Source organism: Microtus ochrogaster, unplaced genomic scaffold, assembly GCF_000317375.1.
Source record: "Microtus ochrogaster isolate Prairie Vole_2 unplaced genomic scaffold, MicOch1.0 UNK1, whole genome shotgun sequence".
Classification (NCBI taxonomy): Eukaryota; Metazoa; Chordata; class Mammalia; order Rodentia; family Cricetidae; genus Microtus; species Microtus ochrogaster.
In genome coordinates, this window is record NW_004949099.1 from 2,056,956 (window position 1) to 2,072,984 (window position 16,029).

Here is a 16,029-nt window from a genome sequence, read left to right on the forward strand (position 1 = left end):
ACAGGCACACTTGGAAGATTGGGCTGGATTTGTAGAACGAGTATTTATGAGTAACAGCAGTTGGGACCACTTCTATATGCACACTGTTCACCTGATACTAAGACATTGCAAAAGCAATGTATTCAAAATGATATAGAAAATCATATACTTGTAACTTAAAAACCATAGAAATTTAGACCTACCAATTTTTTAGCCAACCACTCTGTCAAATACTGGAAAACTAGAAACAGAATACGTTGTCATATAGCTACTTCCTTATTGAAAACATTCCCTCCTTAAAGGGAGGCTCCTAGAACTCAAAGAAATAAGGCTTAAAAACTCAGCAAGTTACAATCTTCTCAAGGCCTCGTTTCTCAAAGCTGTAAAAATTGCTGGAGTAGCCAGGCGGTGGCGGCACACGCCTTTAATCCCAGCACTTGGGAGGCAGAGGCAGGCGAACTCACAGAGATCGAGACTAGCCTGGTCTACAAGAGCTAGTTCCAGGGCAGGCTCCAAAACCACAGAGAAACCCTGTCTCGAAACCCTCCCCCCCGCCAAAAAAAAATTGCTGGAATAGACACCCACACCAGGCTACCTGTTAAGTTGTACAGGAAGCTACTTGATGTGTTTGTTATAACACATGCTAAGGTGGACTTTTCAGTGATGCAGAAGCTGTTGAGCCACCTAAGTGCCTGTAATAAATCCATGGTTCACCAAGCTAGACTTATGTGCAATTATTTCTTTCGACATGTCCCTGGTGCCATACCCAGCAAGAAGCTATCTCCCTAAGAAGTCACTAACACATGCATTGAGCTCTTCTTCAGCACATCAGGTTTTATTTCTAATACTTTCTAATATTTCTAATATTTCTAATAACCAACTTTGCAAACAGATCATTCGTGGGCAATGTTTCCCAAACTGAAATTTACAGCATAAGTAATGGGTTTTTTTTTTTTTTTTTTTTTTTGAGAAAGGGTTTGTGTGACAGCCCTGGAACTCCCTGTAGACCAGACTGGCCTCCGAGACCCCACTTAACTCTGCCTCCTGAGTGCTGGGTTTAGAGGCATGCACCATCACCTTGGCTGCATGAGTAACTCCCATATCTGGTGTTTGGGATCACAAAATACTTTTGTCTTTGAAATGTATGGACATACTATCTCAGGGCATGGAACACAAGTCTAATCATGACATTGAATTGGTTCATATACCCCTTATACACACACTCCAAGGTGATTTTATACTTTTCTCACTTCTGAAACAGTGGGCACTCAACTTTTAACCTCAAATTTCTCAAATGTTCACCTTGTAGCCAAATGGTCCAACAACTGGCCAAAGAAAATCTCTTGCAATGCTGCATTGCACATCAGAAAATGAAGTGTTTTGTGTTTTATATGGAACCAACTGTTATGAACTCCCTTCACTGCAACCAATGAAGCATGTAGGTGGATCAGAGGGACAATTTACAGTGACCAGTTCTCTTTTGGGTCTCAAACTCAGATCAGAAGCCTTTCCTTCCTGAGCCAGCTCACCCTTTTCATCTTTAAGACCATGTAGGCCAAGCTGACCATCAACTTCTGCCTCCCAAATGCTGGGGTAGGCAGTTATCAGGCTGTGTAGCATGTACATACAAACATCAGTGTACGCCCAGTGCCAAGCCAGCCAAGAGTGCATTAGAATCCTCTGGAACTGGAATTACAGGTGACTGACATGTCATGTTGGTGCTGGAACCAGAACCCCAAATGCTAGTTGGTCCTTGAAGAACAAGTGCTGTTAAACAGATTAGTGGCCTCCTCTTCTAAGTTTTACTATGTAGCCCTGGTTGTTCCTGAAACTTAGTCCAAGACAGCCTCAAACTCATCTCACCTCCTCTGCTTCCTGAGTTCTGTAACTAAATGCACACAGCACACATCCAGATTGTTTTATGGGTGGGTGTTTTAGCTGAATGGATGTGCAATGTGTATAGTGCCTTTGGAGGACAGGAGGGCATCAGATTCCCTGGAATCTAGTGTTACAGATGGTTGTGAGATGCCATGTGAGTGCTGGGAAACAAACTAGGTCCTCTGGGAGAGCAGTCTGTGCTCTTATCTGTGGAGTAACCTCTTCAACCACCCTCCCCCACATAGTTCTTAAGGGTATTTATTCCTCAGGAGGAAAGAACTTTTAAAGTATTGTAAGAATGCACAGGCCAATCAACATTTTCTAAAATCCTTTTCTAGAGTAAGATACAGGCTGTTGGACTGTAATAGGACTGTAATAGGACGCACACAAGAGGCAGAGGAAAGCGGATCTCGAGTTCAGGGGAAGGCTCGTCTACAAAGCAAGTTTCAGGACAGCCAGAGCTGTTATACAGAGAATCCCTGACTTGAAGACCCCCTCCCAACACACCCAAAAAGCAAGCCAACATACTTGTAATTTTCATTATTTGTAAAGGCTAAAGAACCAAAACCTACATTCCAGTATGCACTGGAATTTTAGATCAGAGGCTGAAAAGAAACCACATATGTGCATGCATGCCCCAGGTTGTGTGAAGTCCACCAAGACATTGTGAAAGCCAGTTCTCTATTCCGACCTTTACATGAGATCCATGTTGAGATTACTCAGGAACAATTGGAAAAAACACCAAGATGCAGTGTAAAACTGGGTATATATGTCAGGCAGAGCACAGCTGAGATACTCCAACATTAAAGTCCAAGTAACAGACATTACAAACTGACCAGAACTCTACACAGGATAAAAAATAAACCCGGGGCCGGGCGGTGGTGGCGCACGCCTTTAATCCCAGCACTCAGGAGGCAGAGGCAGGTGGATCTCTGTGAGTTCGAGACCAGCCTGGTCTACAGAGCTAGTTCCAGGACAGGCTCCAAAGCCACAGAGAAACCCTGTCTCGAAAAAACAAAAATAAATAAATAAATAAATAAACCCGGGCTGGAGAGATGGCTTAGTGGCTAAGAGCACAATTCCCAGCAACCACATGGTGGCTCACAGCTATCTATGATAACTGGTGCACTCTTATGGCCTGCAGGCACACATGGAAGGAATGTCAGTTGTGGCGCATGCCTTAATCCCAGCACTGGGAAGGCAGAGGCAGGCGGATCTCTGTGAGCTTGAGGCTTGATCTACAGAGCAACTTCCAGGACAAGCACCAGAGCTACAGATAAACCGTCTCAAAAAACCTGGGGCAAACCGGGCGATGGTGGCGCACGCCTTTAATCCCAGCACTCGGGAGGCAGAGGCAGGCGGATCTCTGTGAGTTCGAGACCAACAGACTCCAAAGCCACAGAGAAACCCTGTCTCAAAAACCAAAAAAAAAAAAAAAAACACAAAAACAAAAACAAAAAAAAACTGGGGTAGGGGGCAGGCAGTGCAGCACGCACCAAAAAAACCAGTGTGAAGAATCACATGGCAAGGAGAGGGTACCAATTAACTACTAAATGGGAAAAATACCAATTATGTATCTGCAGGGGTAGGAAGAGTGCTTATGGTTGACCTTAAACTACATACTGCTAGCTTGCTTTTATTATTATAAAGGAACTAAATCAAATGATCCTGGGGGTGGGGATGGGAGATCATATCATCAGAAGCCCAGAAAAAAATTTAAAATGCTAAAAGCTGTGAGGTCCAGACCAATTTTGAGTAAACACAGACCTAAGAGCAAATCAAGAGAATTTTCTTTTTGCAAATATGGAAGTCAAAACACAACTCAGGAGTCAGTTCTCTTTCCATCTTTACATAGATCCTGGAACCAAAGTCAGGTCACCAAACTTTATGTGGCAACTGCCTTTTCCCATGAGAACAGACCATTTAGCAGATCCAGAGAATTTTCTACAGTTCTGCAAGTGAACAAAGCACCAGGACCACTGTGTTCTTCTGTCACCAGCTTCTCCTTACTGAAGACATTACTTAGCACAGAAAGAAAAGTCGAAACTGTCATCTTTCAGTCCTCCACATTCCCCTCTTTAATATGGTATTTTGTTCTATATACATTGATGAAAATTTAAAACAAACAAAAGGAACTTTAGTCAAACTCCCCTTCCTCCTCCAGCTTTATTGGAATAGTTTAAAATTACATTTTCTATTTTCTAAGACTTCAGTTGCTTTTTCCATTCGACTTTTAAAAACTGATTACAGCAAATGAAACAGTTTTCTAAGTGATATAGTATACAAAAATAACATCTTGATTTCTGTGAAAATGCATTTCTCTGCAATTCCTGAATAGCTCCAAATTATGCTAACTCTGAGCGATGTTTACTCTGGGTTTTAGATTTAGTCTTTGAAAAAATGTGTTCTACACCTTTGCCATCACCATCTGTATGGGATGAAGCTGCTCCTGTGTTGGGCTTTTATCCCGATCTCCCTGGCATAGCCATCAACACGTTGTGTCTTCTTCAGTTTACTCCCACTCAACTGTATGTTCTACGAGGGCCTGATACAGATGTTACTGATGTTATTTAATAGCTACTGAGGTCAGACATTCCAAGGCCGTCATTATACTAAAAATTAATGTTATTTATGGAAGTTCAGATGCTTCCAGAATTGTTTTACCTCCTACATGGGAACACACTCAAACCCAGAAGGGCTTACTGGTCTGACTGAACTCTTCCCATTCATTAATCCCTATTCACCAGTGGCACGGAAAGGGGGTTCTTTAACAAAGCATTATACATAACACCTCTACCAAACTAAACATAAACTTTTTTTTGTAGTTAAATGCAGAAATTCGGTTTTTTTCCACCCCTTTCCTCCTTTTACACTGCAAGTTAAAGCTCACTGGCCTGGGAACAGCCTCTATCTGCCAACCTTTGGCCAGTGAAGAGGATTCAGAGAAAATAATACAACCATCAATCAGAAAAAGGAGGGGCGACAAAGGAAAATAATTAGGCTGTAGCCTCAATTGTGCATTCCCGTGCAAGATGCCCTGACTCGCCACAGCGGTAACAGTTGACTTCACTTGTCTTGCTGCAATTGATGGCTACATGACCAGTTTCACCACACCTAAAAAGTAAATAAACAACAGTCAATACAGAACAAAAAGCTATTAACAAGAACATTTTAAGACTATAAACATTTGGGGAGATGTTATGGCCCAAGATTTTTTTTAAAAAATCCCTTGCAGTCATATTTGTGCAGAAGTCTGTTTCCTCTTTCCACTAAGTACGTAGGAGAGAACATAGATATGCACAATTACTTTTATATCCACCAAGCCCTTGCTGACCCAAACTGCACGCTTTATCTAGGTCCCCCCCACCTTTTGTTTTTCAAGACAGGGTTTCTCTATAGCTTTGAAGCCTGTCCTGAACTAGCTCTTGTAGACCAGGTTGGCCTCAAACTCAGATTATCTGTTTGCCTCTGCCTCTGGAATGCTGGGATTAAAGGTGTGCGCCACCCAGCTTTATCTAGGGTTTTTTTTGAAGCCTCTTGTCCTATACCCAGTACCACAAAGGAAAAAAATGGGGGGGGGGGGGTTGGACACGAGAGAGATGGAATATATGCAGTCTTCCTTTGCCAGGAGTGGTAGCTAAGAAATAAGAATGCCTTAAGTTGAAAGGCCAATCTGGACTACAAAGTAAAAAAAAAAGACTAGGTTATTTAGTGGGCAAAGTCATCTGCCACCAAGCCTAATGATTTTCAATCCCCAGAATCCACCCCATTGAAGAACCAAGCTCATAAGCTGCCCTCAACTTACACCAAATGCACCAATAAAGCTCTCCCTTTAACAGACAACAGCTACACACACACAATCTACAATGGAGTTTTTTGTTTTTAGGCAACAACTTATTGACTCACCTATAGCATTTCACCTTGGTGCAGTCTTTTTGAATATGTCCAAATTCACCACAAGAGTAGCACTTCTGCTCATCCGCGTGGTCACAGTCACGGGCCAGATGGCCTGGCTTGCCACAGTTGTAGCAGCATTGCTCTCGCTCTCTCTTGGGCTCCTTGCAGTCCTTGGCAATGTGGCCACCTCTACCGCAGTTATAGCAGGCTTCAACAATAAGGAAAAGAAGCAGACCAAGACTATAAAACCTTTACAAAGTAAAGCTAGGCTTTAAACCACATGCTACAAACCCTCTAAACTAGAAACATAACAAAGCCATGTGTAGGCACACACCTCTCCCAAGAGTATGAAGTGTTAAATACTTACCATCCTCCTGAAGATCACAATCCTTGGCAAGATGACCAGACTCACCACAGCGGTAACAGATATCAGGAAGAGATGAGGAAACAAACTGGAACCCTATTTTGAGCAAAAATAAAAAGATTTGGGATAATCAGGCCAGTCTTGTTATTAATGAATTCTGCAGCACCTCAAATTTTTTATTCGACAAAAATACCTCTATCCGAGGTAAAACCACCTCTGCCACGGCTTCTCATTCCACGACCCCGACCTCCACCAGTAGGGCACTCCCTGGCCCAATGGCCAGATCGTCCACACTTGAAGCATTCGTTGCTGCTCATAGCTGCAGTTAGAGCTTTGGAATAATAAAAACAACATTAATCACTTGGAATTAGTTCATAGCGGTTAGAATAACACCCATCTATTTACTCTTGATTTATTTACCCAATACCATATGCAAATGAAAAATCCTAAAATTGTATGTTACAGTAATGAGGCATATGGATTAACATACACTTGTGTTAATAATCCCAGTAATACCTCAACATTCCAGGTTCATTTTTTTACCTGAGTGTTTTGCCAGCATGAATGTTGTGTGCCTAGTGCCCAAGGGAGCTTAATCTCAAAAAGAAAAATAAGCTTACTTTTGTCAAGAAATACTAATTTAAAATTCAAGCTAGGGGGGCTGGAGAGATGGCTCAGTGGTTAAGAGCATTGCCTACTCTTCCAAAGGTACTGAGTTCAATTCCCAGCAATCACATGGTGGCTCACAACCATCTGTAGTGACGTCTGGTGCCCTCTTCTGGTCGGAAGACATACAGACAGAATATTGTATACATAATAAATAAATAAATAAATATTTTAAAAAAATAAAAATAAAATAAAATTCAAGCTAGGAACAGTGGTCGAGAATCCTGAGCTCTAGGCCAGCCTCAGATACACACACACACCCCTTTTAAAAGATGAAGCTCAGATACACACACACACCCTTTCCCAAAAACTTGAAGCCAAAGTCAATCCACAGCCAATGAACTCAGCAGTCTGAGATAGTGTGCACACAAATTGTCTTCTCAATTTGGCCAGGCAACTCAAAAAAGTATGTCATATGCACACACATATTTAGTTATACCTTTATAGAGATTTTATCTACTACTCATAAAAACTTAACACAGCTGAGAATCATGACTTTCATACCTATTAGATTTCTCTGCAGTCCCCTCTCACTTGTCCCATTCTTTTCTACCTTCTTTTTAAAAGTTTATTTATTTTTGTTTTATGCCCATTGGTGTTTTATCATGGGTGTCAGGTCCCCCAGAGCGTAATTAGTTATGAGCGGCCATGTGGGTGCTGGGAATTGAACCTGGGTCCTCTGGAAGAACAGTTAGTGCTCTTAACCACTGAGCCATCTCTACAGTCCCCTAATTTTTTTTAAAAAAAGATTTTATTTATTATGTATACAACATTCTGCCTCTATGTATATCTGCATGCCAGAAAGAGGGCACCAGATCTTATTACAAATGGTTGTGAGCCACCATGTGGTTGCTGGGAATTGAACTCAGGACCTCTGGAAGAGCAACCAGTCTCTTAACCACGGAGCCATCTCTCCAGCCCCGGTCCCCTAACTTTTAAAGCATTACTTTAATATTAAGTTTATAAAAAAATCTGAACACCTCTCCTAAATTGGAATTTGCATTAAAATCCAGGGTACTTTGTTAAGAGCTACCAGATCACACTAACACAATGCTTTTTATCATATTCCTAAGAGCTGAGGCCAAGTAATTCACCTTTGAATCACTACAGCATACCATATAGTGATCTTTTAAATGGCAGTTATACAGCATGGCTTTTAGGAACAGCAGGAAAGCCGTAAGTACTTTTTGCTTTGTGCAACTATTTCTCATATAGACCCAATCCAATCTAATCAAATAACAGTAAAACACTAAATAAGTTTGTTATTATAAGTTACTACACCAGTAATTTACTACAATGGTACTTTTCAATTATATACTCATTAAAGGTTCAATATTACTCCAAGTCAAATCACAGGTATGATTTTATACAAGCAGATTTTTAGGAGATAAGGCTTTTGCTTCCAATAGGGATCAAAGCTCACTCTATAAGGGCATTTCCAATTAAAAACAAAGACACAATAAATAAATAAATAAATAAATAAATAAATAGATAGATAGATAGATAGCCTAACTTCAGGCTGGCAAGATGGCTCAGCAGTTACAAGCACTTGATGTCACGGAAGGACTGGAGTTCTGTTCCCAGCACTGACAGAGATCCAGTACCAGAATACTGGACACCCTCTTCTGGCCTCCACTTGCACTGGGTATGCACATGGCACACTCATGCTAGTAGTATAGAGTGAACCAAGCAAGTTCTAGGTGGAAAAAGCTATTATCTAACAACCCTGAAGTCGTTGAGAAATTTCCACAAGGGATAACTAAACAACAAGCCAGCAGTCAGGCCTCTATCTTGCCACAGAAGTTCTTTTCTAAGAACTCAGACTTCTCAAAGTGCTACACAAAATGTCAATCAATATGAACTAAAAATACTGGCTAAGATTGTAGTATAGCACTTGCCTAGCATTCTTTCTTGAAGCCCTGGGTCCTATCTTCAGGACTACACACACAGATTTATAAAAACCTTTAAAAAAGGGAAAGAGGCCGGGCAGAGGTGGTGCCCTCCTTTAATCGAGAGGCAGGGGGATCTCTGTGAGTTCGAGGCCAACCTGGTCTACAAGAGCTAGTTCTAGGACAGGCTCTAGAACTACAGCAAAACACTGTCCTGAAAAAAACAAAAAAGATGAGAGAGAGATAACAAGCCAGGAGGTGGCTGCACACGTCTTAAATCCTAGCACTCGGGAGGCAATGAGTTTGAGGCCAGCCTGGTCTACAGAGCGAGTTCGAGGACAGGCTCCAAAGCTACAGAGAAACCATGTCTTGAAAATCATAGAGAGCAAACAAGCAGAATTAACAGGCAGTGGCAGGATGGTCTTAGATGTTTAGAACAATCCAGAAGTTACATGGTGAGACTAGATCCCAACAACTACCAACCTAGGGCTGGAGAGATGGATCAGAAGTTAAGAGCCCCGAATGTTTTTCCAGAGGTCCCGAGTTCAATTCCCAGCAACCATATACATTGTGGCTCACAACCATCTGTAATGAGATCTGGTGTCCTCTTCTGGCATCCAGACACACATGCAGGCAGAACAATGTATACATAATAAATATCCTTTAAAAAAAAAAAAACCTAAAAGCAAGAATACTGCTGTTATGAGATCCGAGCCATCTCTCCAGCCCAGCGGCTCAGTTTCAAACATATGTTAAAGCTTTATGAGCCCCATACGACCAAGCTATCCTAAGTCTTCAAGTCAGGCTATATATACTAAACTCGGAGTAATGCAGATTAGTGTGGCACTAACTACACAAACTCAAGCTTCTTGCTTTGAAATCAATTTCCTAAATGAAAGGGACAAAGTTTCCCAGAAATGCAGGCTGAATTCCAACTACTAGAAACCACACATCTTTTTCAAAATTAGAATTATAGAGGGCTGAAGAGATGGCTCAGAGGTTAAGAGCATTGACTGTTCTTCCAGAGGTCCTGGAGTTCAATTCCAAGCAACCACATGGTGGCTAATAACCATCTGTAATAAAAATCTGGCGCCCTCTTCTGGCCTGCATGCATACAAGCAGGCAGAATACTCTATACATAATAAATAAATCTTAAAATAAAAACTAGAATTATAGAAAAATAAAGCCAGGTATGGTGGTACTGGCTTGCAATCTCAGTACTTGGGAGGTAGAGGCGGGAGGGTCAGTTCAAGGCCAGCCTTAGCTACAAGAAACACTGCCGGGGCTGGAGAAATGGCTCAGTGGTTAAGAGCATTGCCTGCTCTTCCAAAGGTCCTGAGTTCAATTCCCAGTCAACCACATGGTGGCTCACAACCATCTATAATGACGTCTGGTGCCCTCTTCTGGCCTGCAGATATACACACAGACAGAATATTGTATGCATAATAAATAAATAAAATATTAAAAAAAAAAGAAACACTGCCTTAAAAAGGGGAGAAGAGGTCAGGAGGTAGATGCATTATATACATGGGCTGGAGATGATTCAGTGGTTAAGCTTAGTTATTGCTCTAGCAGAGGGTCTGATACTTTCTGTCCTCTAGACAACTCTGCATTCACATGATACACATGAACTCCTGTTGGCACACACACACACACAAAAAAATGTATGGGGGGGGGGGGCAGGGCAGGACACATCCTGCAGTCAGAAGACCACTTCCATGTCATTTCTCTCAACCTTCACATGGATTCCAGGAATCAAACTCAGGTATCTGGTTTGTGCCATAAATACCTTTACCCGCTGAGCTCATTTTTGTGCCACTCTATGCCTCAATTCTAAGTATCACAGTGTCATGGCACAAACTACAGCTAAAGATATGGTAAGTCTTGCCACTCAAAAAAAGATAGTGATCAACTGTCTGATTAAGTTTGGAAAAGATTGACTTAAAAGGCCAGTATAAAACTAAGAGGCTTGATTGTTCTACAGATATTGAACATACCCAAGTTTTACAGATTAACAGACTTTATAGCTATTTATATAACACATTTTTATATCAAAACCAGCAAACTAAACCGGGCGGTGGTGGAGCATGCCTTGAATCCCAGCACTCGGAAGGGAGAGAGGTAAGCAGATCTCTGTGAGTTTGAGGCTAGCCTGGGCTACAAGAGCTAGTTCCAGAACAGGCTCCAAAGCACCAGAGAAACCGTCTCGAAAAACCAAAAGAAAAAAAAAAGCCACCCAGCAAATGCACTTTTTAACTGTACACAGTCAAAGCTAACAGGAATTCTAATAAAACAATCTCTGAAGGCTGAAGATGTAGCTCAGTGGTAGAGTGCCAACCTTAACAAAGGAAAAAAAATTATCCTAACTACCTCTCAGAAAATGCATTCATATTATATAACAAGAATACTGAGAAAATGGCACTCACCAAGAATGGCGTGTACTGAGCTATCTTTACTATTTCATCTGGCTTTCCTGGCACAATGTTTTACATTCGCTTGTATGCTTTAGATCAATTTTTCCCAAGCATGGGGTTATCCCTGCCTAATCAGGGCTACTATACCGAGACTATAGCGCAGTTCTTGCCCTCTGAATATGCTTAGTATTACGCTCCAGTAAATTGGCTTGGCACCACATACCACACACTTTGTTGTTGTAATAAACTAGATATAATAAAAGGAAACAAGATATAATCTTGTGTTACCCGATTCTGGCCACAATGATGACAATTCACTACCTGACCTTGGTTAATTAATTACATCCACTCCTGCCTGTCCTGGCTACCCGTACAAAGTCTTGATTAATAGTATGTCACCCATAAATATTATTGTTAACCACTCTCCAAGTTATGTATCCTTGCTCCCCTTTAATAAGGGAAGAGGGTGGCCAGGCATGGTGACACACGCCTAATCCCATCACTTGGGACGCAGAGGCAGGCATTATCTGAGTTGGATGCCAGCCTAGTTTACAGTGAGTTCCAGGACAGCGAGGGATACACAGAGAACCGGTCTCATTAAAACTAAACAACAACAGACAAAAAAATAAAAATAAAAAATTAGAGAACAAATGACTTACTTAAGTCATAAGGTAGACTCTAGTACTAACAAGATGTCAGCAGTCAGCCTCAAGTCTCTGCAGAATTAAGAATCTGCAATATTACAGAATTTATTCTGTGATAAAGTGGTGAAAAGCATGCACATACATGCTTCTTATATATTATCTGAATTCCAATGCACAAAGTTTTCACTCTTTTAGAATAAAAACTGAAGTTTAGAGTGTTATGACTCCTTTAATCTGAGCACTTGGGAGGCAGACATAGGCCAATCTTTTTGAGTTTGAGGCCAGCCTGATGGTATACAAGAGCTAGTTCCAGGACAGGCTTCAAAACTACAGAGAAATCCTATCTCGAAAAACAAACAAACAGACTCCAAATAGTCATTTGAAATTTACTCACAAGAGATGTCTTGATTTTTAAGACAAAACCTTTTTTTTCCTCCTTAAACCTGAGTGTCAACACAAACACTAGCAACTTAATTTCACTAATAAACTAATTTCTGACTATGGAGTCAACTCCAGATGATTATTGTAATTTTTGTATTTCTTCCATTCCCCACCCCTTATGGCAATAGGGTCTTAGGCAGCCTTTGCTGGTCTGTAATTTATTAGATATAGGAGGCTGTCCTCAAATTGAGAGACAGGCTTCAGCCTCCTGAGTTCAAGGAGTAATCCATCACTCCTGGATTTCCCTGCCCTTTAAGACAACTTTACTGTTGCCTAGGCAGGCCTCAAACTTATTTACAATCCTGTATCACCACGCCTGGCTTGTATTTGTAATAATATACTGAGCCCTATTTGTAATCTACATTAGAGGCCTAAGTTCACTTCATTATCCCATGTGTTTAACAACCTGAAATCAGGCACTGCCAGAATAAGAGCCCTTATTAAGTGAGGCAGTATGGAAAAGAGCATTCTCCACATAGCTGGCCACGATGCCTCGGTATTAGTCTTCTGGCTCTCAACTTACTGTTAGGAGACTATGAAGAGAAAGGCAAACTCTTAGGGTATTTACCTCATGGAGCATTCCAGCAGTGACTTATTTACTAAATTTTTTATCAGGTTCTAAAAGTCCAAAAGAATCCCATAAATAATTACAAAATTTTTAATACTTAAAAAGTTACTATTTTGCCGGGCGGTGGTGGCGCACGCCTTTAATCCCAGCACTCGGGAGGCAGAGGCAGGCGGATCTCTGTGAGTTCGAGACCAGCCTGGTCTACAAGAGCTAGTTCCAGGACAGGCTCCAAAACCACAGAGAAACCCTGTCTCAAAAAACCAAAAAAAAAAAAAAAAAAGTTACTATTTTACCCATTTGCAGTTGTGCAATTGCCAGAATATAAAAAACACTTGGTTTAAAGTATTTTACAGATTGCACATCTGTTTAAAATAAAATAAATTATCTCTTGCTATCAGTATGAAAAGGAATAATTCAAATACAAGATTTTTTAGATATGAAGGAGGCAAGTACAAACATACAGCAGTTAGGTTTTTATAGACTGTTTGCCAGGAGCTGTAATTTGGGGGTAAAATTAAGCCCTTAATTCAGCCCTTGGGATTCCAATAACCTATTCCCTTTATACAGCATACACAGAGTTCCTTGTAGACAAGGCATGCTGAAAAAAAAAAAGATAGAACTAGGGGGGTTACAGCTTGATAAGCTTGCACTTTAACCACGTTAATAATTCTTTAAAATAGTTTTTCAGAACTAAAGAATTGGGGGACGGTAAGAACCACAGTTCATGTATCTTTTTAAAACTCTGAACAACCTTACACTCAATATATACTAGGAGCAAACGGCTAACAAACTTGAGAAAACTTAAATCCAACGATTAAATCATTGGCACAAATCTCTCCAAAATAGGAAATGGGGATTTTTATCTCCTAAAACTTGGAAACAAAACGGAGCTAACTTAATTCCCTTTTACATAGATGCAGACAAGTTCAGTGTCTTGCCTGTTTTGTGTCCTCGATAATATTTCAGAAACTTGAAATCGGACGATTGCTGTGCGGGGTTTCCTATCCCGGACCCCCGCCCCCACCCCCAGGCCATCTGTAGTCACTTCCTCTGGAAGTGCCTGATAGTTGAGGCCATGTGCTTGACATGTGGCAACAAGCTAAAGATTTACCTATCAAATCAGCACCCAAACCCAAGTGGGGGCGATTAGACCATTCTAAAGCAGGTTTCCACGCTAGTGAGAATCTAGATTCACCTCTGCCAATTCTACTTCCGAGGCCTGCTGTAATTTATATCCGTTTAATCCGAGTAACACTGGCAACGATTTCTGCCGCCGGGATGGCCTTAGGGCCTGACAAATTGGGAACCATTCCCACCTCCGGCCGCCCCAGCAGAGTCGGAGGATCTAAAACTTGAATCTTATCGATTCAGGAGAAAGCGGCTTGAGCACCGGCGTAGAATAAACCGTTTATAATAAAAAAAAACTACAAGAAATCAAGAAGAATAAAGGTTGGCAATCTAGAGAACCGAATCTCGACTCCGGAGCCTTAAAGGGGCGTGCGCGGGCTTCGTCACGGGCCGGCTCCTGAGGCCCCGCAGCAGCTGGCACATGGCCCGCCAGGCCTCCACCCGGCGGTCGGCCTACGGACCTTCCCCGCGCCCGGGCGCCCTTCCCCGCACACGGCCTCGTTCCAGGACTTCCCGCCACACTGGCCCCGGGCGCTAGGCCCGCGCGCGACCCTCTAAGCCTCAGCCCCAAGGGCGCCGGGCCTCGTTGCCACTCGCCTGCGGCCTGCGCGACCGTGGGCCCCGAGCGAGGCCCCCATGCACCGGTCCCCAGTTCCCGCGCTGCTGGGCGGCTAGGACGGTCGCCCAACCGCGGCGGGGCGGAAACCAAGGCCCTGGAGGCAGACAGGCCGAGCCCCGCGCCTGACGCAGCAGGGATCAGGCCAAGGTGCGGCCGCCATCGCGCCTCGCAGCTCCGGCCCCCCAGTCGGTCTCGGCCGCGCCAACCCCGCGGCCTCCGCGGCGCCGTCTACATCCCCAGCCCTCACCTTCGGCGTCTGAGCAGCCCACAGCGGTGGAGACTCGGACGCACGCCCTGGAAGACGACTCGCAAAGCAGCGGCTGTTTATTTTCAGAGTCCTTGCCTGCGCCACACGCGGGTCTGCACACGGCCCCACACACGCCGCTGCGCACGGCTCTCCTCCGCCTCGCCCACGCGTCCAATCAGCGCAGGGAACGGGGCCGGCCAATCAGAAGCGCCCGCGGGGAGCGCGAGTCTAGCGCGAGGGCGGCGTGGGGCGGGGCAGGCTCCTCCTCCGCGCTCCGCCTCTTCCGGCTGCCCGGCGCGTGGCTTCCCGCCTGGAGCTGGGTTCCGGAGCTCAAGGGCTTGTCCGCTGCTTTCTTTAGGACGGTTCGTCCCACCAAGTTTGGTGGCCTTCCCCCAGCCCGCAGTGACCGCTCCTGCCAGCCGTATTCTAGGGGACTGTCCTGGGCAGTGGTCGCAGCTTGCGGGAGCCGGTGTCCCCTAAGCCGGTGGCCCCCAGGAGGCCAAGTTTCCAGAACACACACTTAAGTTTGGGGGAAGGTCGTACGTAGTAGCCTGGTCATAGAAGTGGCTGTGGCCACCATTATGGCCCATGAGAGGCGTTTGGTTTTTGTGCCTCCTGGGTATAACTCGACATCGCCCTGCTAGTGCTCTTGGCAGTCCTCCCAAATGAAAATGCCTAAAGAGGATGAAGATGGTGGCAGGGTACTACTACTGAGATCAGTGTCACAACATCCTTGTGACACGTCTTGACTGACATCCCTAGGATTTCTGGGTGAGAGAGGAGGCCAGGAAAGTCACTGGCCTGAGCTGTCCCTTTCAGGAATGACCTTAAGTTTGAATTTGGTGGTGTCTCCAATAGAGAGTCTGTGTGTAGTCAGTCAAAAGGCCTACAAACCAGAAGGATTTCATTAAAAGTTTTCATTTTAAGTCCTGGATTTCCTCCCCAGTACTATCGCACCCCAAAAAAAGTTGTTCTATGTAAACTAAAACATTCTAGAACTCTATCCAATTTCGGAATGAGTTTCTAATACAAACAAGAAAAAAAAGTGGAACATTCACAAGTCTGAGTTCCAAAAAGAACTAAATTTGTCTGAATATTAATACACTTATCAAGGTTAGCCATATTGTGACTGCTGTGTCCAGAGTGGACTCTGTTCCCACGAATGACTTGCTCTTTAAACGTAAATATGGGCCCGCAGAGATGACTCAATAGTTAAGAGCACTTGCAGCCAGGCATGGTGGCACACACTTTTAATCTCTTGCACTTGGGAAATAGAGGCATTAGAATCTCTGTCA

General features: G+C 43.3%; 1 protein-coding gene across 4 annotated transcripts; it reads right to left on the reverse strand.

Moving 5' to 3' along the window:
- Positions 1 to 3,909: 3,909 nt before the first annotated feature.
- Cnbp (CCHC-type zinc finger nucleic acid binding protein) lies at positions 3,910 to 14,914 on the reverse strand. 4 transcript variants are annotated; one of them, XM_026788215.1, is made up of 5 exons: positions 14,735 to 14,914; positions 6,333 to 6,449; positions 6,122 to 6,214; positions 5,764 to 5,965; positions 3,910 to 4,971 (listed from the first exon to the last, which is right to left on the reverse strand). In XM_026788215.1, exons 2-5 carry the CDS (start codon positions 6,433 to 6,435, stop codon positions 4,854 to 4,856), a joined length of 516 nt encoding a protein of 171 aa, XP_026644016.1. In that variant the 5' UTR covers positions 6,436 to 6,449; positions 14,735 to 14,914; the 3' UTR covers positions 3,910 to 4,853. The 4 variants fall into 4 exon arrangements, with proteins under 4 accessions (XP_026644016.1, XP_026644015.1, XP_005364888.1 ...); XM_026788214.1 differs by having other exon boundaries at positions 6,312 to 6,449; XM_005364831.2 differs by having other exon boundaries at positions 5,764 to 5,962; positions 14,735 to 14,913.
- Positions 14,915 to 16,029: the final 1,115 nt, after the last annotated feature.

Bases quoted from the DNA above. Each gene is read 5' to 3' on its own strand.
- Cnbp (XM_026788214.1), bottom strand. From the start codon at position 6,435: ATGAGCAGCAACGAATGCTTCAAGTGTGGACGATCTGGCCATTGGGCC. The intron at 6,215-6,311 runs GTATTTTTGTCG...TGCTCAAAATAG, and splicing joins TGGTTTTACCTCGGATAGAG to GGTTCCAGTTTGTTTCCTCA. The intron at 4,972-5,763 runs GTGAGTCAATAA...TTTACTTTTTAG, and splicing joins ACCAAGGTGAAATGCTATAG to GTGTGGTGAAACTGGTCATG.